Genomic DNA, 22,962 nt, shown 5'->3' with positions numbered 1-22,962 from the left:
AGTCCCAGAATCAATAAAGGCTGTGATAAGATTATAGATTTAAGTCTAGTAATAAATACTAAATGATATTTCATTTTTTGACAGTTCGGATTACAACTTTACAAGAAGAAGTAAAAAACCTTAAAAATAATCTTGAAAGAGTGGAAGCAGAAAGAAAACAAGCACAGGATATGCTTAATCATTCAGAAAAGGTATGGTAAGGTGATGTTGAGGCTAATGTTTGTTGACAGGTTTGACTGTATTTTCAAATAGTAGTAATAGATGTTGCTAGGTTTATGTCTTGGGTCCAAATCAGTTCTGTGTTAAAATGATGAACTATGTAGCGCTGACGTATGATCTCATCAGGATGGTAAGGTCTTGTAGGTCCTCAGATGGTTCTTGTAGCTTTGGGAGTAAAATTCATGGTTGTCATTCATTATACAATCCAGGATCCAGAGCTTTGCAAATAGCAAGTAATTTTTTTTCTGCCTGCCTGACCACCGCTGCGGAGACTTGCCTCCTAAAAACCTATGAGTTGAAATGAAAAAAAATATATATCTCACTGGTTCTTACTTGATTTTTATTTGGCTGGATCAGTGCGAGACCTTTTTAATCAACTGTGGAGCTGAGCCATTTCAATTTTTACCTTCCTAAAGAATGGCAGCAGCATGTTCCCCTAACATCTCTGGTCCGTGCTCCAAGATAGAGATTCAAGTGAAAAAGAATAAAAGGAAATCCTGTGTTCTGTGTTTTGAGGTCAGGCAAAGATTTGCAGTGTTGTGTATCCTATCCAAATAAACCAGAGAGAGACGATCACCTCTGGAAGGTTAGGGAAGGTGCAAGAAGTTATCTTTCTCATTTGGAAATACATGAAGTGGTGATCCAAAGTCCTGTCTCTCAGTGCTCATCTGTTGTGCTAGTTTTGTGAGTTACAGTTAATGGCCGGGGCTACCAGCAGTGAAATAACATAATTGCATCCAGGTGACAGTAATAAAAATTCCTTTGTGCTCTAGTGTTGTCAATGGCATAGTTATATTTCCAATTTAGGTGACTACTAATTACACAAATTGAGAAGTTTTCATTATCTTCTGAATTTATAGAATAGAAATAAAAACTAGTGGAGTTTTCTCCAGAGCACTGAATACAGATTTTGTCTCTCAGCCTTCTTTATAAAAGTGGAAAATAACATTGAGAATTTCTTCATAACAGGAAGTTAATACTAAAAAAGGGAAGGGGGGAAATATTCCTTCAGGCATTACAGAATTATTATAGAAACCTGGTAACTTCTTTCTTATCTTTAGGAAAAGAATAATTTAGAGATAGATTTGAACTACAAACTCAAGTCATTACAAGACCGGTTAGAACAGGAAGTAAATGAACACAAAGTGACTAAAGCTCGGTTAACTGACAAACATCAGTCAATAGAAGAGGCAAGATCAGTTGCAATGTGTGGTAAGTATTTTCTTGAAAATTTTGGATAAATACATAATAAACAGTATTTTAATTATGATACCTTAAACCACACGATCTAATAATGTGATACTCTTACGCAAGTGTTTAATTCCTGATATAAAGAAAATGCGTATCAAAATTATGAAACGTAGTGAAAACTACAATTTTAAATGATTTTCTCTCACACGATACCTCTACAATACAATTTTATAATGTTTTGAATAGCTTACTGCTTTTGCAGTTCAGACCCTTCATAGGCTTCTAAAATGTTATTGAATCCTGTAATTCTGGCTAATGTTAAATGTAATTGAAAGAATGTATTATCAAGACAGAGATGTCTTGGGGCATTCACAACTATGTAGCCGCATTAAAAATACTGATTTTCTACAAGGGTTGTCTGAAATGGTGAAGTTTCTTTTATAGATAAACATCCATGAATCAAAGAGGTGTCCTGATAACTCAGTTGAATATATAAGGTTTTATTTGTGAAGGTCATTGGTATCTGCATGTGGAGTTTATAACTTTTCAGAAAGCTAAGATAGCATTTCTTTTCTTTCCCTCTACTATCTATTCATGGAAATGAAACTTTGTCTGTAACATTTCATAGTGATTACTTCAAGAAACTGAATTTTGGATTTTTTTCACTGTTTATTTTTCAGTTGTCATGATAATATTCCAGTGCTTTGATTGCAAATTGGAATTAATACTTCTTTTAAAATGTTTCTTGCTGCAATGCCAGGAAGCTTTTATTCTGTAGTCAGTTCCTCTAACAGCTGAAGAACTTAAATAGCTGAACAAGAAGGTCAGAAAAATGTTAGGGTGTAAGACTGTTTATAAATATAAATGTAAGACTGTTTAAAAAGAGATTCTTGCAGATGCTACATACTCATTTTCATTGTTTTTCTTCCCTTAATCCCGTTTAGAAATGGAAAAAAAAGTAAAGGAAGAAAGGGCAGCAAGAGAAAAGGCAGAGAATCGAATAGTTCAGGCTGAAAAACAGTGTTCCATGCTAGACTTTGACCTGAAGCAATCTCAGCAGAAACTGGAACACCTTCTTGAGCAAAAGGAAAGACTAGAAGATGAAGTAAGTAGAATTTTTGCTATGAATTTTCTGTGTACATAAGAAATAGTAGTTGCATTAAGAAAGAGAAAATAAAATTCACTTGCACTGAGCTTTTTCTAATGCGTGTCTTGGTAGAACTGAAGACTGTAGTTGGGTGGTAGGTAATTTCTGCTCTTGGCTGCTGTACGTATTTGAGTCCTTAATATAATGCAATTTTTTGTTTGCTTTTGATTTTTGACTGTGTAGTTTGTCTGGCTTGGATGGTTTGCAGTTCTGGATTTGCATTCCCAAGAAAAGTATTTGTTCAGGGAAGGGCAATTAGACCACTGAATGTGAAAACTAGGTAATATTAGTAAGAGTTTGATCCCTAATTTTTCTTTACAGACCACTGGGAAGGGTTGTGGTAACACCTTTCTTTGTGACTCATATAAATGAGTTTTCATATAGCTACTTGGTTAGGCTTGGTTAGGCTGCGGTGTTTTCTAGGGTGAGAAATTTTTAAGATCTGAAGTCCACAGGGTGGTTTGCAGGACCTTTCAGCAGACAGCTTGGGTTTCTTCCATTGTTGCTTTTAAGATAAGATCAATAAAATACATTTGGGCCTTTGAAATAAACAAAGTATAGGCAAAGTATAGGCGGTGTTGTACCATTACGTTCTGTAAGGGCAGAAGCTTTCTGTAAGATTGTACTGAAATGTTTGGAGATTTAAGAATATTTTCATACATTGTACAATATGTAGCATTTAGGCAATAGTGTTTAACAAGTAATCCATAAATGAAACTTTCAACTGCATGCAATTAGCTATTCAGCAAACGCTCCTAAACTGAAATAACTTCTCATTTAGGTAAAGAATCTGACATTTCAGCTAGAGCAAGAGACGAATAAGAGAGTAATGGCACAGAATGAATTAAAGGCACAAGCTTTTGAAGCAGATAACTTGAAGGGTTCTGAGAAGCAACTGAAACAGGAAATCAATACGTTATTGGAAGCAAAGAGATTACTGGAAGTTGAGTTGGCTCAACTTGCGAAGTAAGTAAAAATCTGAAGTAAAATGCAAAAAGTTGCTTAGTTATACATATATTGTTTTGCTTGTTTTTATTCATGAAAATAGTTGTCTGGTGCATAGGCATTTCTTCCTAAACTAAAAATATTTTTAGCTGTAAGTTATAATTTCTATATGTAGCCTTCAGTGTTGGAATAGTCTTGTTTTGAGCTATGCTTTGGAACAGTCCTTGGCTTATTGTTCACATCACAGCATAGATGCCATTTTGTTTGAAATTTGACTTCTTTGTGGATTGAATGTGATGCTACTTACTGATATCACCTGGGACTTGTGGTTTTACTGCATGGGAGTCAACATCCTTATCCTCTTTAACTACCTGATTCTTTTTCTTAATTTGACTGACAACATTTTTTATTAATCATGCTTCTGTCATAGCTTCCGTCAGCTGAAAATATAACTCAGCATTTCTCCATTTAGAGTACTTCTTTTCTTCTAACTTACATAACTAAAACAATCATCAGGGTAGAATGAAGAATGTAATTAAGTCAGAATTTTAGGATAAAGCAAACTGTAGGTCTTGGAAATAATGTGTGTATAAATATAAAATCATTGTGGGATGCTGTTTTGGTTAGAAGCAGCTTTTGTCATTTGTTTGTAGCCGACTTTTTACACTGTTTCCTTTTTTATTCTTTCAAAGACAGTACAGAGGAAATGAAGGTCAAATGCGTGAGCTTCAGGATCAGCTTGAAGCTGAGCAGTATTTTTCGGTAAGGATCGCTAAGAATCTTGAATGTTACATTTTGACATGGAATCATTGAACAGCTGAATAGTTTTGCATATTTACATTTTTAAATGTAAATCAGAATAAGCTGGCGTAAGACATCAATTCACAAAATCGTGCTTGAAACACAAAACGAACAATAAATTAGAGAACATAAGTATAATGTTACAGACAGTCTGTTTGATATGCTGCTTTTTAGTTGTTTGATTGTCAGATTCAATATGTTAAGATGAATAGCTCAATCATCTGAATTATTTATTGGAGTAGTTGATATCTTAACCTTGGAAAAGAGGTCTTTTTCTGACATAAGTGCAAACTTCGTAGAGAGTTCAAAATCTCCATATGTACTGTAATATATTCCATGTGATTGATCTACCTATTTAAGAACCATGGATCCAGTACCATTCTGCACTTACTCCTCATCCTTCTAAAAAGATTCTCTGCACCCAAGTCCCTGAAGAGTACAGAAGAGCCTTATTCTGTACCCCATGTAGCCAAGATGTGTATTTTATGGATTTAGTGTGATGTGTTCTATTTCTGTGAATAGAGAAGTAGCATGACATCCTCTATAAGGCCTGAACTTTAAATACATTTGTGAATACACACAGATACATTGCACTTTGGGAAGTAGTCTTTAAATTCAGTTCTTCCTTGGAGGTAAAGAGAGAGGGAAAAAAAAAAGCATTTACTATACTGCATGTCATTATAATTTTATTATATGTTAAAGGTTTTTGTGCATTTCTCCATAAGTCTCCCAACAAGGAGATTCAGTGTGTCGTGTGTCATTTTCAGTTTTCTTTTTTCACAAGCATGTAGTCTGAACAAGAGACATTCATAATCCAGTCTGAAAACTTAGTAGAAGTACTTTATTGTAGAAGATAAAAATTTGAATGTACAGAATTAGTGGTGGTGTTAATACAGTGATTAGGAACACAAGTTATTCATATTGATAAGACTTCTGTTGAATCAGTTATTAATACAAAGTCAGTCTGTACACAAGAAATTCTTCCAGTCTAAGAGAAAAGATGCGTAGATACAAAAAAAAAAAATAAAACAGATGGAAGCATAGAACAGTACTAAGCTTTAGTTTGACTTAGATTTTGAGACAGGGATGCTAAAAGATGATGCAGTTTGATCCTGTTGTTCCCAAGAGACCCGCTCAGTTGTTCCCCGGTGCCTTCCTTCCCTTTTGTGGGTGGCTGTGTTTGTATAATTGTGTAGAAAACCAGACTAGAAAACTGAAAACTAACCTGGTCAGATCAGGTCCCAACAGAAAGGCTACTGGAAAAGAGTGTATTGGGCAGGCAAGGAGGAGGAAATTCCATTAAAGACAGTACTGGCATACATTGGTTTGACAGATTAAAACAAACCAAGCACCAAAACTGGAAATTTTAGTATGGAACTTGAATAATGATTCTCTCTTTTTCTGCTTTCTTTTGCAGACACTTTACAAAACTCAGGTTAAGGAACTGAAAGAGGAAATTGATGAAAAGAATAAAGAAACTCAAAGAAAAATGCAGGAATTGCAAAACGAAAAGTATGCCCATTGTCTTTTTTAAATAGACTTAAGTTTTCCATAGAGTGGTCTCACTCATGAAGATTTTGAATCAGATGTAAAATGTTAAATTCTTTCAACCCCAAACAGGCTTCAGAGCTGTTCTGTAACACCTTGCAATATGGCAAATACACAGGATGTTACCTGTGCTGACAGAGACAGATACGGCTATTCGTATTTGCTTGAACTTGATTCTTATGTAGAAGTTGTAAAAATTTTGAAAAAGTATTCCAGTCTGTTGTAGTTGTCCTTTTGCTTGTAAAAAACATCTTTTCTGATTTGATTGTACCATCCTGGTAAATATTTTGTATATTTCTAGAGCCAATAGAATAATTTGAGAAAAAGATAATGAAAATACTTCGAATTCTAAGTTTAATATACTGTAGTTGCTTACAACCAAACTAGTTATGTAAATCCAATATTTTGTTAATAGTGGTGTACTGATTTTTAAGTTAGGAAATAAGCAAATAATTCTTCTAAGCTTGTTTTTCCAATTCATTAATTTATACTTATTCCGAAGAAGGAGATTTAGCCTTACTCACAAGTCTTTCAATTTCTTGAAAATACAGGTCTCCTGTTGCACTTGAGCATCAGCACTGCAAAACAATCTAAAGGGAGAAGTTTGTTAGTGTTTGGTGTATTTTGGTCAGCATAGAAAGGGAGAAAGTAATGATGTGGTAATAAATATGATAGGAGAATACCTATCTACACAAAGTTGTCAAGAACAGTATCCAGGTTAAAAAGCAAACAAAACAGGGAAAGGAAGAAGACTTCCTACTATTCTCTGGTTTGTTTGCTTTTCTTTTCTTACTATCAGTTATTTTTATAGATACCTTTTATTTGATTCTGTCACTAATATTGTTTTCATTACAAATGTTTTTCACCTGTATAAATTTGTGGGAATTGTGACAAAATTCAAATATACTTCAACAGTTAACTTTTACAGTAGAAGCTGGTATCCACTACAGGTGTATCAAATCAGTGAATTCCATGGCAATACGCACTTCATGGCATAAAGCACATTTTATTTTGCAGTGCAGGAAGGACTTAAGAGCCCATACTGCAGTCATGTGTTGCCACCTCTATTTCCTTCCCCATTCTGTGAGCCATGTCGCATGTTGCTGGGTACATTTGACTCACAGGTGCTAGACTGGCCACTGTGCTTTACGTGGACTTCTTTGCAAGCAAATAAAAGAGCTTACTCCAAGCAAGAGCAAGAAAGTTTGGCTTGTATGCTGAACTGCCTCTCAAGCTGTAGATAAAATTTGCAACTCTTTCTGCAAAGACTTGCATAGACATAGAACCACTATATATGTTCAGAAACTTTACCCAGTTTTACTTTTTTATTCCTTAAAGGCAGGAGAACTTGACACTTGGTTTCTGAAGGGTTGGTGTTTCATGGATGATTGAAATTTGAATTGAATTATAGTAAGCTTACTGTTGTAGCTTGTGTGGTCCATCACAATATAACAAGTATACAGTGTGTGGTCTTAATCTTGTTTTTCTTAGGAAACTAAGATAATGAGAGCTAACTGGATGATATAATCTGGGTTTGTTCACTTTTTCCTGAAAATATGGAATATTTTGCATAGGAAAAGCAAAATCTCATTCTTTTTACAGAGAAACACTCACTACACAGCTGGATTTAGCTGAAACCAAAGCTGAGTCAGAACAGTTGGCACGAGCTCTCCTTGAAGAACAGTATTTTGAACTGAGTCAGGAAAGCAAAAAAGCAGCATCAAGACATAGGCAAGAAATGACTGATAAGGACAGCATCATAAGAAGGGTAAATTATTCTGCTAATTGATATCTCTACATATCCTCCAGCTGGAAAGAGAAATTTATCTTTTAATTTGTAAGGTCATGTGGGCATAACTGATGATTATTTCAGTATCTCAGGTTTGAACTCAGTTGGGATTTAACTGTTTTAAGTGTCCACCATCTGAACTCTTAAACAAATGTAGACTCAGATGAAAATCTGAGGTGAAGCCAGACTGAAAATCAAGGCAATGTCTGTAATTAGTTATTAAGCCTTTTCCAGTAATTTCTTGTAATTGCCCAATATATTTTTAAAGTCTTGTAAATTTGTGTAGTGTGTTACAGAATCTCATTGCAAAATTATTTAGTCCTTAAAAACAAGCAAACAAAAAAAACCCACCAGTACTTGGAAGTGTTGAGGTTTTTCCCATTAATGAACTATTTCCGTAAAAGAACCCCAGTACTATTTTTTCCAAAGTGCCACAAAATCTTGAACTGTCACATTAAATAACTGCAATCTATCTAACTTTGCTTGGATTTATGATTATACACTACAGTGTTGTCAGTTCTGCAAAGATCATTTTAAAAATGTTTTCTGGGACAGTGATATTTTTATCCTTCTGGTAAATCAGGACAGATTAGAAGTTTTTTTTTTAAATTCAGTTTTCAACGATAAGCAGATTTTTTGGATGTACTCAGAGGAAGACATTCCAAGTAAAAGACTGTTACAGATTAAGTGTATTTAAAATAATAGCATTATAAATATTTTTATTATTTATGGAAAGTTCTTTATTTTAAAATTTGCTTGTTTTTCATCTAGCTCGAAGAAACTAATAACACATTAACCAAGGACGTTGATTTAATAACAAAAGAAAATTCAGAGATCAGTGAAAAAATTAGGAGGCAGGAGGAAGGTATGTCATCTTTGGAGTTTTAAATCACTTGTTATGAAGCACAAATGAACTGGAAGCATGTGGCAAAATGAAAATGGAAAATTTGAAAGGACCGTCCTGTACGTCTTCCATAGTGGTGAAATAGCTTGATGGAAAAATAAGTCACTGCTTTCATCTTGAAATTCCTTGTAAATTGCCACTATTTTTACATTCTATTCCCATGTACTACCTTTACTGTTGGCAAACGATTAAAATCACAGCTTTGGCGGGCAGGAAAAAGTGATCTTCAAGGCTTGCTTCCCCCAGTTTTTAAAGCAAGTTAGCCCAGAAGTTCCTGCAGGCGTTGCAGGAATGCCTGTTTAGTACAGCTCTTCCACATACTGTCTGTCTACCCCTTTCTGCCAGCCATGCACTTGAGTGCATGAAAGTTGTTAAGGTCTCATTTCATATTGCATAAAATGTACTTAATGAAGCGTTCGTTTCCATCTCCAGTATGTACAGTAAAGCAGCATCGATATTTTAGCTCCCTTAAGATGTCGCTTGAATTCAGAATTAAGATCTCGTTCAGATCAGTGGATTTGCACGTTAATTTTGTGCATTCGGACTATATAAGAATATATAGAATATATAATCAGACTGCATATTTTAATATATGTTGACTATGAGAGCAAAGGCCTTATCAGTTGTGTTGCCAGTGTTTTTGCAAATCTATGTAGGAAGAAAGGCATACACAAATGTTTTCCCTTTGTTCTGTGTTTTGGTAATAGTAGGGATTTGTCAGGGAGAGGGCGAGAAAGCAGTTTTCAGTTGCTTGGTGTTTTTTAGTTTATGAAGTTTGTTACTTCGTAAGTATTTGAAAATTATTCTTTAACTGCTTGTAGTTTTTGTGGAGAAATCCTTATCAGTGAAATGCATACTTATAGAAATTTTGGAAATAAATCAGGAGACTGGAGGTGTGATACAAAGACTGATATAATTGAGTAACTGGTGTGGGTGGATGGGTTGGAAAGGTAGCATAACAAAGTCATTCTTTGCTTAAAAGAAGTCTTTTCTTCCATACTTTATGCCTCACTTCAGAATCTGTGCTGAATGTGGGTCCAGATATCAGTCCTATTCCGTGTGGCTATTCACTTAATGTTTTTGGTATGGCAGAAACATTTTTGGTAGAGCAAATACCAAGGGAGTGGAGCAACAAACTTAACAGGAAACAGACACATGCATGTTGTTTGTAGTAGTTCATCTTGGTGCCTTTCTAAGATATTCTTCAGGTAATTTTCTGTTACTGCAGTAGCAGTAAGGCAGTAATATCTGTCACTGCAAACTGTATTTTGCACTTTAGATAACGTAATAGGAATATGCAGAAATAGAATAGTACAATTATAGAATTGATTAAGTCTAGAATTTCTTACCTTGTCCTAAAATCTCAAAGTTGAATATTACTTTAACAGAATACAAAATAAAAAAGGAGGAAGAAATCAATAATATTAGAATGCATTATGAGAAGAGTATCAACACTGAGAGAACTCTGAAGACACAGGTAAAACTTCCTATATAGTTGAATAAATTAATAAGACATTGCATATCAGATATATTCTCATTCATTTTTTGTGTCACTAACTCTTAGAGCTTGAGATTAAATTTATATTAATCATGATGTATAATATGTATTGGTATTTACAGCTGAAAGAAAGTTGATGCTGAGTACTTTTCAGTATTACTAACCTTATTCTAACATGAATAAGGACCATTTACGTTGGTGACGTATTTTGTGGGGGCAACAGAAAAGTTCTGCTTGACTGTACTGACTGTTTCTGTAATTTTGGGAAACCTTTTTAAAGACAGATGGAGATGACTGGAGGAGGAGGGTTTTTTCAGCTCTTGTTTGTGTTTTTGCTATTTGAAATGGGCATCAGTTTGATAAATTCAGTAACTGATTTACACATTTCAGTGTATCCATGAGGACACATTTTTGGTTTTGGAATTGATCGTAATGATTTATTGAAGTATACCTCCACCATTCTTAGCAAAAATATGCAAATCTTTGATCTAAACCTCTAACAAGATGAACTTGAAAGCTTTGTATGAAACTTGCTTGCATGTGTAATTTTTCTTACTGATCTTCTGTTTTTCTTTACAGGCTGTCAATAAACTGGCTGAGATAATGAATCGGAAAGATTTTAAAATAGACAGAAAGAAAGCAAGCATGCAAGATTTGAGGAAGAAAGATAAGGAAAACCGAAAGCTACAATTAGAGCTTAATCAAGAAAAAGAGAAATTTAATCAGATGGTAGTGAAATACCAAAGGGAGGTCAATGAAATGCAAGCGGTAAAATAATCTTAATTTTGGTCACATTATGAAGTTTTCTGCACAGGAAAAATGTTAAGCTCCTAGTCCACTTGAGAAAAGGATTTTTTTTCCAGATGTACTAGTCTACAGAATGTTTGTGAGGTGGAGAACTTGGAAAGTGTGTAGCTGTCCTTGTTCTCATTCATTTCCTCTTTGTAAATTCTTAACCGTGGAAGCTGCTGGTACATTATGAAAACTGAATATTGTGTAGTATATGATTTATACATAGTTTTTCTCTGGCAGGCAGTGGTCTTCTCAAAAAAAAAAAAAGTAACAAATATTCTACTAAAATTTCTATTCAAATTTTCTACTTCATCTATATCTTTGATATTTAACATTTTTCCTAGACTTCAGGAACATTTCTATTACAATAATTTATGTTAATTCTATCAAAAGTGTTTACTACATTTTTTCAAAGTCTAATGAGTTTTGTTTTTAAAATACTTTGCTACCGTATTTTTGGTATCAAGGTAACTGTGTATGTGTATATAAATACAGCAACTAGCAGAAGAATCTACGTACAGGAATGAGCTACAGATGCAGCTGGATAGTAAAGAGAGTGATATAGAACAACTACGAAGGAAAATTTTGGACCTCCAGCAAGGAATGGATTCCACCAGTGTTGCTAGTCTCCAGACAGATGAAACGGATGGAAATCTTTCAGGTAAGAGAAGAGCACATTTAAGTACTTGATTTTGCTCATACGCGTAGTTTAGGAAGGTATTGTCCATTTTCATTTATTTGTCAATTTCATGGCTAAGGTGCTCATACTTAAGTCTTGACTTCTCACATCATTCCTACTACTTTATGGCATAGTATTACCATAATTTTTATCCACTTTTGTGGAAAGAATATCTTTACAGCTGTCATTATTACTGTTTGACTATAGTGACTGCAGTGTGCAATGTACAGTGAATACAATAAGGGCCAGCATTTACATAACATCTTGATTGTATCTTATATCTTGAACCCAAAATTGCGTTAATCTTGTCTGTTGGTCATAGTAATGTAACACCTTTATGAAAAGTGATAATAACTGCCTATGTGGAAAAATAACAGTTGAAATTTCCATAATACATAGCAGAGTATAGTAGTCTGATTCAACAGAATAAAAGAAGAACAAATAGTTCAGGACAAATCATAGCTAACCGTTTCCATATAGTTTCAGTTACAGGCACTGTATTTTGAGACCCACTGTTACACTGGTTAGTGATTTTCCACCCTCCAATATTTGAAAAGTATAATTAGTTAGCATATTCACATTCCCGTATTTGTAGATATGGGAGAAAACTTTTAGCAATAATCAGTGCTTTACAGTTTCCATATATTGGAGTGAGGCTTATCTTCTGTGTGCAGTTATATAATTTTTATTTTTTTTGAAATTCTTTATCAATGCTAGTCTTACAAATTTACATTCTGATTTAATTGTAGAAAAACATTCAAATAAAATACTATTTTAGGTGTTTTAAGACCTTAGTGGATAAGTAATTGGATAAAAGGAGATAGAAATATTTTAGGTGTCTCTTTTCCTCTTAATGCACCTCATGCTGCACAGATTGCCACATTCTAGAACTTTTCCAAGGGTCTTAAAATGATTGAAATTTCAGGTGGGTTATGGAACTTACAGTATATTTTTATGTAGTTATTCTTTTCTGTGTCTATTTTTGTGTCCTGTCTTCCCCTAATGTATTTTCAGATGTTCATTTTGAAATCAGTTGTGTTTTAGAATGCATTTCTATTCAGATAATCATATGATCTGTTCTTTGCAACTTCCACTCTTTCCAAGAAGCCTTTTGCATTCTGACAATTCCATCTGTAAAAAACCTCAGGATATTGCCATATTGTAATGTAAATATAATTTTTTTTTGTTTCAGAAATGTCTTCTGTAGCCAAACTTCCACTAAAACTCAATATTGGGGATTCTTAGAGCTATTAGATTGATGAAGTAATTTTCTTAGCTGTCTGTCACCTGCTAGGAACTCCCTTTCTTACCCCCTTAGGTGTTCCTGAACTTTCGGTACTTCTCAGGAGCTTTTCTGTTAGATACTAATTCTGGGTGGTTTCTGTTTAATTCGGGTCAAAAAGGAATCAGAGGTTTTTACTTTTAACTTTTGTTAAAATGTTTTTTTCCACCTCAAATTGCTATTTGGAAATGTCTCTTATGTTTGATAGCATTTCCTAAATGAAGAACTCTGTAGTTCCTTTTTTTTTTTTTTTACTGAGAATTTCTGAATTCCTGTAAATAGAAAGCTTACATTTCTCTGCAAGAAAACGGACTAGATTTATTTAACGTAAAAGGGTAGTATTAAACTTGCTTACTTTGCTTCTCAGCCATTTTCAGCAAAATGGCTGTTATGTATTGTACTGAAAAAAACACCACTTGCCTCCATCTGGTAGCACCTTCCTTATTTTCTTCTTAAGAGTAATAGTATGTCAATATGATGCTGTTGTCTCTTAGATCGTGGAAAGTCTGTAGGAGTATGCTGTTTCTTTGTCTGATTCATAAGGTATGTTATTTCCAGTTTTCCCTTTGGAGACGTGCATAGGCTTCATAGAATCACAGAATGGCTTGGATTGGAATAGACCTTAAAGATTTGCTAGTTCAACCCCCCTGCCATGGGCAAGGATGACAACCACTAGATCAGGTTTCCTAGGGCCTTGTCCGGCCTGGCCTTGAACACCTCCAGGGCTGGGGTATCCACAGCTTCTCTGGGCAGCCTGTGCCAGTGCCTCACCACCCTCTGAATGAAGAATTTCCTCCTAGTATCTAATCTAAATCTCCCCTCTTTTAGTTTAAAACAATTCTTCCTTGTCCTGTCATTATCTGCCCAAGTAAAAAGTTGATGTCTTTTTATAAGCCCCTTTTAAGGGCTGCAATGAGGTCTCCCCGGAGCGTTCTCTTGTACGGGCTGGAAATCACCAGCTCTCTCAGCCTTTCTCTTTCTAGTGACACCCACTAGATCAGAGGCGCTTCAGCCTTCTGATCATCTTTGTGGCCCTTCTGTGGACCATGCGACAGGCTTCTGTCTGTCTGACCCTCCACTTTGATTTTTGAGGCAGAAATTACTGTATATGCCAAGTGTTTACAAGTCAGCAGCTTTTTCATTGTTAATTAGAATATCATAATTACCAGAAATTCTTATGGTCTCTCCCTTTGTCTTCTATACTCATTACCCCTCTATTTCTGTTTTACCACCCTGTCGCCCCTCTCCCTCATTTTTTGTGCTTTTTTCTTTCACGTCTCTGTTTTTTACTGCAGTTGTGTTGCTGATGTTAGTGTCATACAGGTAGGAGCTCTAATACATATTATGGCCTCTGATGTATATTACTTAGTAATAAATTTAGATCATGTCCCTATATGCTGTGGGTTTTTTGAGCAAGATTGAATTAACCAGAATCTGAATAAGAAGCAATTTAGGTCATTTAGAGAAATCACGACATTAATATAGTCATGTTTAACACATTGTTAGTTGAGAGCACAGGAGTGCACTAGCACTATAAGCAGGAAAAGAAAACTAGTCTTCAAGGTCTAAGTATCCCATGCCATGGAAAAAGGATATTGACAGAATCATTCAATGGTTGGAAGGAACCTCTGGAGGTCATACGGTCCAAACCAACTGCTCAAGCAGGTTGCTCAGGACCACCTCCGGGTGACTTTTGAAGATCTCCAAGGACGGGAGGACACCACCACCTCTCTGGGCATCCTATCCAAGTGCTCTATCACCTTCATAGTAAAGAATTGTTTCCTGATGTTCGGAGGGAGCCTCCTGTGTTCCAGTTTGTGCCCATTGCCTCTTGTCCTGGCACTGGGCACCACTGAAAAGAGCCTGGCTCTGACCTCTTTGCTCCTTCCCTTCAGGTATTAATACACACTGATAAGATCTCCCTGAGCCTCATCTTCCCCAGGCTGAACAGTCCCAGCTTTCTCAGCCTCTCCTCAGACGAGAGATGTGCCTTGATCATCTTGGTAGCCCTCCATTGGACACTCTCAGTACGTCCATGTCTCTTGTACTGGGGGGCCCAGAACTGGACCCAGCATTCCAGGGATGGCCTCACCAGTGCTGGGTAAAGCAGAAAGATCACCTCTCTTGACTTACCGGTGATACTTTGCCTAATGCAGCCCAGAATACCATTAGCTTTATTAGCAGCAAGGGCACACTGCTGGTTCACGTTAAACTTGGTGTCTACCAGGACTGTCAGGTCCTTCTTTGCAAAGCTGCTTTCCAGCTGGATGTCCCAGTGTGCCCTGGTGCCTGGGGCTGTTCCTCCATAGGTGCAGGACTTTGTACTTCTCATAGTTTAACAAAGAAAATTTTGTCAGCCTACTTCCTCAGCCTTTCAAGGTTGATGATTTTGTTCTCCTTCATGTGCCTGAAAATGGTTTCCATCACCTTTCCACGGATTGAGGTGAGGCTGACCAGCTTGTAGTTCCCTGGTTCCTCCTTCTTGACCTTCCTGAAGATAGGAGTGACATGTGCTTTCCTTCAGTTTTAGGGCACTCCTCCAGTTGCCATGGTCAAGCCAAGATTATTAAGAGTGGCCTCATAATCACGTCTGCCAGCAATTGTGGGTGCATTGCTCCAGGGCCCATGGAACTATGCATGTCCAGTTTGACCTGAGCGTCTTCCACCAAAGAAGAGGTGGATACAACTTTGCTTCGGCCTTTCAGGCTGGTCTCTGGGACCTGGGATTTGAAGGCCAGTCTTGCTGGAAAGACTGAGGCAAAGAAGGCACTCACTACCTCAGACTTCTCACAGTTCTAAGTAGTCAAGTCTCCTGTTTCCTTCAGGGCCTGCATTTTCCCTAGTCTTCCTTTGGTCACTGAGGAACCTGTAGAAGCCCTTCTTGTTGTCCTTGATGACTTTGGCCAGATTCAATTCTATCTGTAGTTTAGCTTTCCTAACTTGATACCTGGCAGCTTGGACAATGTCTCTATTCCTTCCAGGTTACGTCTTCTTCCATCCAAATTATCTAGCACGTAGTTATTTTTCTGCAAACGAAATAATTATTCTTCAAAACAGAAGGTGGCATACCACAGCAGTTCATTTGTTACAGTTTAGTAGTATGAACATGTTTGTCTTCATCTGTGTGCTAGTTTCCCATCACTTCTGTAGCATTTCCATTCTTGTTCTCAGATGTTTTCTGAAGTATTTGGTCAGTGTTTTTGGTGAGGAACTTGTACACATTTCTTCAGAGCATAAATAGCTTCTTGTTTAAGACGTGGATCTGATGGGTAGTCAGCAAGATTCTCTAGCTGATGCATCTGCTTTTAAGGGAAAGACATTCCTTAGAATATTTAATGCAAACAGTAGAATTACTAAATAAATAATTATAGTATGATTTATTCGGTTTCCTGTTTTCTTAGTAAAAAAAATGTCACCAGGGAAAAAATGAAAACACAAAATAATGTAAATATAGAATGACTCCATAGTTTCAATTCTGATGATGGGCAGTCTCTGGTTTAATTGAGGGGGAAAAAAAAAGCTTGGTATGAAATGGTGCAATAGTAATGTTGGCAGCATTCCAAAGAGACCCCTGATTCTTAGGCATTTTCCACTATCTTGCATGCCAGAGGTGGAGGGATCAGGCTATTGGACAGTCTCTTTTCTATTCAGGGAGCTTAGGATACTAGTCACCAGAGAGGCTACAAGAGGAGAATTCATAATTTACAGGAAGAGCATCTTGTAAAATTTTGGGGTCAGAAGACCTTGGATAAGCTCTTAGAATAAGCTCAAGGTTATTGATGTCTAAATGTATTCTTTACAGCTACATCTCACTTGGAGGTGGTCTGTGTGTCATTGAACTAAATACCCCTCCCCTCAAGTTATGGTACCTCCAGGACAATTTACACTGATCCCAAGATTAGGATTGGGTTATTCAGGTGATCCAAGCTGGTCTCAGGCTTTTTCTTCTGATGGGAAGGATAGAGGATAGTCTTCCTTGTATTCACTTCTAAGCAGTTCCCGTAATTCTCACTTTTGATAATCGATTCAGACACTAGCTCATGTCTCAGCTGATGTCTCACTTTAAAGTCCTTGCTGAAACAGCTGAAATATGTGCTTTTTCATGATGCCTTTAGAAGAAGGCCTCTTCCTCCTGGCTAGATTTTACAATCATGCAAGTATTAAGACTTGCTAGCGGAATTGTTCTTTGTGAAGACAAAACTTAATTATGAGCTTCAAGGATTTTTTTTTCTGATCCTTAGACAGCACGTAACCTGTTGTGAATTAGTTCTTTTAATCTGATTTGCAAGGTAATTTAAACAATTGAGTTGTCCTGCAGTTTTAACTGGAAGACAGAATAGTTTACAGTGTATGTTATTAAGTAATGCCTTACATGGACAGGATAGAATAATGAATGTGGACCATCTAGGTGAACAGTTCTTTGGAATATGGACTGGAAGAAGTTAGTGAGGTAGTAATCTCCATTTTTTTCTGTTGTTATGGGAGGAGTCTGAGGAGTAGGAATTCCTGAAAATGGAAAAGATATTGATTATAAGGGCATCTCAGCAGTAAAACAACTAGTCTCGTAAATCAATACAGTAATGGTTGTATTTTGTAATTTTGTTGAAGACCTACCGTTAGAACTCCTGTTTAATGCACTGAATTACAATTATGACAATATGAATAATAGCCATGAAGATATTTAGAATGCAAATCCATGTTCTAATATATTCTGGCAGATAATTATAACTGTACCTTTCACAGATATTTTTTTCTTCATATACTGTTTGAATCCAACTAGCCATCAGATATTTTTGAGGCCTATCTTTTTTTTTTTGGATTGGGAATACTATGTATCGGTTCTGGGATTCTTTCCAAAATACAGGGAAGTTGTCAGGCAATAGGTTTCAGCCTACTTTTAGAGACAAAGCTGGAAGATTCTTTTTTTATAGTCTAGATAGCCCATATTTTCTTAACTACTTAATTGGAACTCTCATAAATATTATCCTTCTGGATCAGATATTTGTGAAACATCCAGATGAACATTTGCAGTTGTGTTTGCTAACTCTGTCAAGGGAAATAAAAATGCACTGTAAATAGTACTCAAGACAAACCTTTGTGGCATGGCTGGAATGAAAGGGCTCATCTGCCCTTTCAAGAGTACATTTAGTTCCAGACAAATGTTGGCTTTGCTGAAAAGGAGTACATTCAGAAAATATTTTCAACTGCAAGACATTATTCACAGCTCAGAAATTATTCCTCATTCAAATAGTATTTGATCACTAAAATAGACTTGTAGTGAACAGAAAAGAATGTCAACCAATTCACTTTTAACAGATCGTCCACCTTCCACTTCCTTTAAAATTTCTTTCAAAACATTCTGAAATAAAGTGAACTTAGAAAAATAATCCTCCTCATGCTGTCTGTATAAGCATTATAGTACCTGATGCATCTTAAAAATGTGTCATTATTCGATCTCTCTTCAAATTTTCATTTGCCTCTCTATTCCCAGGTGTGTAGTGTTCCTTTTGAATCACAGTAGTCTGTAGTATATTCTTTAGTAGTGGGTAATCACTTTGTTTTGCAACAGAGGACTAGAGCTTTGGAATATTTCTAAAATGTCTAAAAATGAAAGAATCTTCTCTTGATGTAAAATTAATCATTAAGGAACAAATATTCAAAATAAGGTAAGAATTAGCTGTGATGCCTGCAAACATGAAGGAAATAGATTTCCTTTTCCAAAGCCCCTGAATATCAAGAGCTGGGAGGAGGAGAGGCAGCCTCCCAGCACCCTGCAATTCTTACATAGATTTGAGAGGCGGGGAAGTATATTTCTCTTTTTTCCAGGCAGGTTTCCTGTTGGAAAGAGTTCTGTTAACATGCTTTTCTCCCAGTTGGAATTTTGATAGTTCAGTGCCCCCCTCCCCCAGTATTTTGAGGATTTTCTGTATGTGGAGAAATGTTAAGAGGCGATTCTATTTTTTTTAAAGTATATTCCACTTTTAAATATTGTATGCTGTATGGCTACTGTTGTAAAGTTGGATTTTTTTTTCCAACCCTAGTTTTAATGCCTCGTAAAAGGTTGGGCTGTCAGTCTTCTTGTAGTTTTATAAAACGAAGTGTATGGACAATATCTTTTGCATATTTGGGTGTATTTTTCAGAGCTTACTGGGATGAACCTCACAGAATTATCATGGGATTATAAAGGGAACCAGTAGCTCCTTTTTACACAAATATTTGTGGAGAATGTTTCAGCAAATTTTAACCTGATGTTTTTAAGATTTTAGTGCTGCTGTTCAAGTTAACTAATATATGCATTCTTTATAATTATCAGCTATGTTTCTGTACTGATACTTTATTTTACAAAATCACACTTTTATAATCATTAGAATATTTTAAGATTTTTTTTTTTAAGTGAGGCTAATTTATAGTTCTGGAATGAAATTTTCATTACTTCATTCTTTCATTTACAAAACTCTGAGACTTCTATGTCAGTTTAGATTAGTGGAATCAAGATAGTCAAGATAGCTTCTCAGTTCTATTACCTGGCTACATATTTTTTAAAATATCTATCAAAAAATAAACTGACAATATCAGCTGGAGGAAGTTTTAAGACCATGATTCACATTAGGCAGACTTATTTTTCTTGTGACCTTTCTTTGTATAATTGTTAAATGAATAGTTTTGTGATAGCAAAACAAGTTATTACATGAATCTTTGGAAAACTGTCCACTGAAAATTTAAATAAAATGCTTGTCTCTTATTCTTTATATCTAGTTGATTCTTCCTGCATTCCTTATTTATTTATCTCCTATGCTTATCTTCTGTGAGTAATGGAACACCTGTGTAGCTTTGCTTGCTCTTGTGCACTCTTCTTTTTTGTTTCCCTTGGAAAATGTGGTTCTGGTTTATTTGCTGCATCTTCCTGCTGAATATTTTCATGTAGCCCCTATGAGTGTAAATGATATTTATATTGAAAATCTCTTAATTGTCCTCTATTTAAGCTGTAACACATTTTCAAAGCAAAGTCTCCCTGTGCCTGACCCTTTGCAAACTATTTAAGTTCAGATGTTGGCATTAAGGAAAACAGTTTTCACTTTATTCTGCAGTAACTATATAATAGTGTTAGCTTGTGATGGAGCATGAAATAAATGCTTATATCTTCACTTTATTCAGCTGTGCTTTTTATTCTGCTTTGCTAAATAGGTGATTGCCTATTACCGCATGTAGTACATTTTCCTTTCTAGTAGTAGTTTGCTTTGTGTTGTTTTTATTTATTATCATTAAATATATAATTTTATTTATTTTTTTCTTTTGAACTAGAATCAAGACTTGAAGGTTGGCTTTCAATACCAAACAAAGGAAATATAAAGCGGCATGGCTGGAAGAAACAGGTACAAATGGATTTTTTCTTCCCTAAGTCCTTTGAAAAGCTTTTTAGGCATACAGTAATGATGGAATTTGCTTTACAACTCATCTTTCTTAAACAAAATTATTGAAGTAATTTAGTGCCTAGACATTACTAAGAAAAAAAATTAAGAAAATTCAAGTTCAGTGTGATAATGTTGTACGAATTTGTAACAGGAGGTTGAGGAAATGCTTTACAATGAGCATCTTAGAATCATGAATCCTGTTTGGATTCTACTTTACCTTGGTCTTCATTCTTGTTATAAATTGTCATGGATAATTTTCAATGACATTTCCTTCTCCCTTTTTTTGAAGTGGTTAGTCGCTTGAAAGGACTGGTTTATTCTCAGAAACGGGACCTCTGTGATGGAATTCCCACTCTAAAGAAAGTAGTATTGCTTTTCCTCCATAGAAGGTGGTGTGTCTGTCAGACAATCATGACAATATCAATGATATTTTGTGGAGAGTGAGTGTTAAACTCTACATTATTTCAACTAACAACTCTTTAGGGTATTCCCCCCAGACTCTCAGATGAGAGTCAGTGCAATCAAGTACCATACTGAAACTGCTTGATTACTGCAGTTTGGAGCCTTAGGTTTGTTACATATACTTTAAGTGCTTTTCAGCTGGTTTCTAGTTGCTTTGTCCTTCACTGTCTCTGTATTAGCAGAACTGGATGAAATTTACAGGGCAAGATCTAGGATGTTCTGGGTGCTGTATTTGAGTCAAATGACAATAGTATTTGAATGTTCTTCAGGTGTCTCAAGAAATACACCTGTTTGTAAATTTATTCCAGGACTGAAGTAATGGATGTGCAACATGTATCAAAAATTGTTTGATAGCTAAGGCTGTTTGAAGTCTGTTGTTTCAGAAGTGATTTATCCAGCTTGCTGTCAGACTTTTGCAGTGCCTTTGCCACAAATCATGTAGCTTTATTCTGCTCTGGATTATCTAAAATATTGCATCCTTTTTCTGTCAGAATACATCTGGCAGCTTTATCTACTTGTCTTCTAGAAATGGAGAATGTTCATTCACCATGTGATGATTAACTTAGTAAACTTCTGATAAATGCAGCTTCTCCACTGAAAGGCTATCTGGGCTTCTTCAGGCATGCTTAGATCCTTCAAGATACTGCAGGCAGTTACTCCATTCATACTTTGCTATTTTAAATAATAATTCCTGCACTTGGAAGGAATTTGAGCTACAAATAGATGCCTCTGTCATAAAATGAATCATGCTGACAAGATCCTTAAGCTAGCTGAGATTCAAACCAGTGAGACACAGTAGTGAGGGACCATGTTAACTTGGGTGTGTGTTCTGTTGGCTGAACTATGCTGCATCTGAAACAAGTTGGCTTGTACTTAACCTCTTCATGTGCTCCTGCTCTAATTAGCTTTCAGTTTTGGGGTTAGTGGGAGGCGTGGAACCTCAAATATAGCCATGTCCAGGTTAATTTAAAGAGAAAGCTGTAACTATATCAGCAGAAGCTGTAACTGCTAACCGTATTAGCAGAACAATTGGATTGATGTCTGAGTTGTTATAAATTGAATTGCCACATTTCTGACTCAGATGTCAGTGGCTCTGATTTTTGTCCCATGCCCTCAGTCATTTAGCTTAAGTTAGAAAGCTTTGAGTGTGGAAAAGATTCATTTGAGAAGAAAGACTTGAGTTTAGAGGTCAAGCTATCATTAAAATGGGTTAGCCATATTTTTTATTTGGAACTTCATCCCAAGTTGAGATGATAAAAATATTTTTTGCATGGTCATAACAGGATGTTGAAGCTGTTGCATGCCTTATAGTTAACTTTTCTTTTGTGAGGTTGAGTTGTTCTTTCACCAACACTTGTATGCAGAGTGATAACTGAGTTCAATTGCAGTCAGAATTTGCATTTGTTAGTAGTAGTCATTTTAAGGCCTTACTCTTATCTGTGAAAGGTAGAGGTGTGTACTTCAAAGGTGAAGAAGGCATTAGCTCTCTGTTGAAATAGATCAAAGGAATACAAGCACAGACTCTTTTTCTTCAATGGAGAAAATCACAGACACACACCACTACTACTTGGTACTTATTCAAGTTGATCGGACTTTGTATTAAAGAATCCTGACTAAGGAGGTGAAAGCCCTTTTTGTCAGGGGGGACAAAAAAAAAACACAACACCTTTTGTGGGTTTAGATGCATTTCAGTAGTTTATGTGTACAGCTGTAGCATGCAGCTTGAGCAACACGTTTTAAAAGCACTTTTCTGTAAACTTGTTAAGGTAACTTGCATATTCGGATTGTGAGGTCAGACTTAGTCCTCTGTAATGAGGAGGCTCAACCTGCTCTTGTAGGAGGAGTAAACGCCATTTACTAAATAGTCAGAAACTCATTCGCTTACCTTCCAGTAACTGGAATTCAAGATGAGCTGTTCTTGTGTTCTCTTTTCTTTCCTTTCCCGTGCATGTGTGTCATGTTATACCTGAACATGGAGCCGAACTTAGACAGAACAGTCTTTTTAATTCTCTTTTAAACGTCATACATTTAAAACCTTGTTTCTAAAACACTTGAAACTGCAGGGAGGGAACTGCCACAGCTGTCAATGAGCTTATGCTTATGGACAGTTGTAGCAAAGGCATTGGACTGGTAGGTCCTACTGAAGAGCAACAAGCAGCAAATGCTAAAGGTCTGAATTCACTGGGAAGTGCTTAGGTTAAAGATGTTTAATCTTAACTTGCTTGTGGGTTACAAAGCTCTTATTCTGTCTGAACAGGTTGCTTTGTTTTTCACATCATATGAACATGTTTTT

At 35.9% G+C, this 22,962-nt stretch overlaps 1 protein-coding gene across 5 annotated transcripts in view; it reads left to right on the top strand.

The window, feature by feature from the left end:
• Positions 1–22,962, top strand: part of ROCK1 (Rho associated coiled-coil containing protein kinase 1) — an 89,970-nt gene that overhangs the window by 55,530 nt on the left and 11,478 nt on the right. For all 5 annotated transcript variants that reach the window (XM_035564018.2, XM_035564016.2, XM_050709048.1 and 2 more), the window contains 12 exons: positions 85–191; positions 1,281–1,431; positions 2,355–2,515; positions 3,339–3,523; positions 4,195–4,264; positions 5,721–5,815; positions 7,454–7,619; positions 8,412–8,505; positions 9,933–10,021; positions 10,622–10,810; positions 11,330–11,495; positions 20,098–20,168. In XM_035564018.2, the coding sequence (XP_035419911.1) occupies positions 85–191; positions 1,281–1,431; positions 2,355–2,515; positions 3,339–3,523; positions 4,195–4,264; positions 5,721–5,815; positions 7,454–7,619; positions 8,412–8,505; positions 9,933–10,021; positions 10,622–10,810; positions 11,330–11,495; positions 20,098–20,168 (1,544 nt within the window). The remainder of the gene's footprint in view (positions 1–84; positions 192–1,280; positions 1,432–2,354; positions 2,516–3,338; positions 3,524–4,194; positions 4,265–5,720; positions 5,816–7,453; positions 7,620–8,411; positions 8,506–9,932; positions 10,022–10,621; positions 10,811–11,329; positions 11,496–20,097; positions 20,169–22,962) is intronic.

The sequence above is a fragment of the Cygnus atratus genome, chromosome 2, assembly GCF_013377495.2.
Source record: "Cygnus atratus isolate AKBS03 ecotype Queensland, Australia chromosome 2, CAtr_DNAZoo_HiC_assembly, whole genome shotgun sequence".
NCBI lineage: Eukaryota > Metazoa > Chordata > Aves > Anseriformes > Anatidae > Cygnus > Cygnus atratus.
Note: the sequence above shows the minus strand (reverse complement) of the source record. Positions and strands in the feature narration are given on the sequence as shown.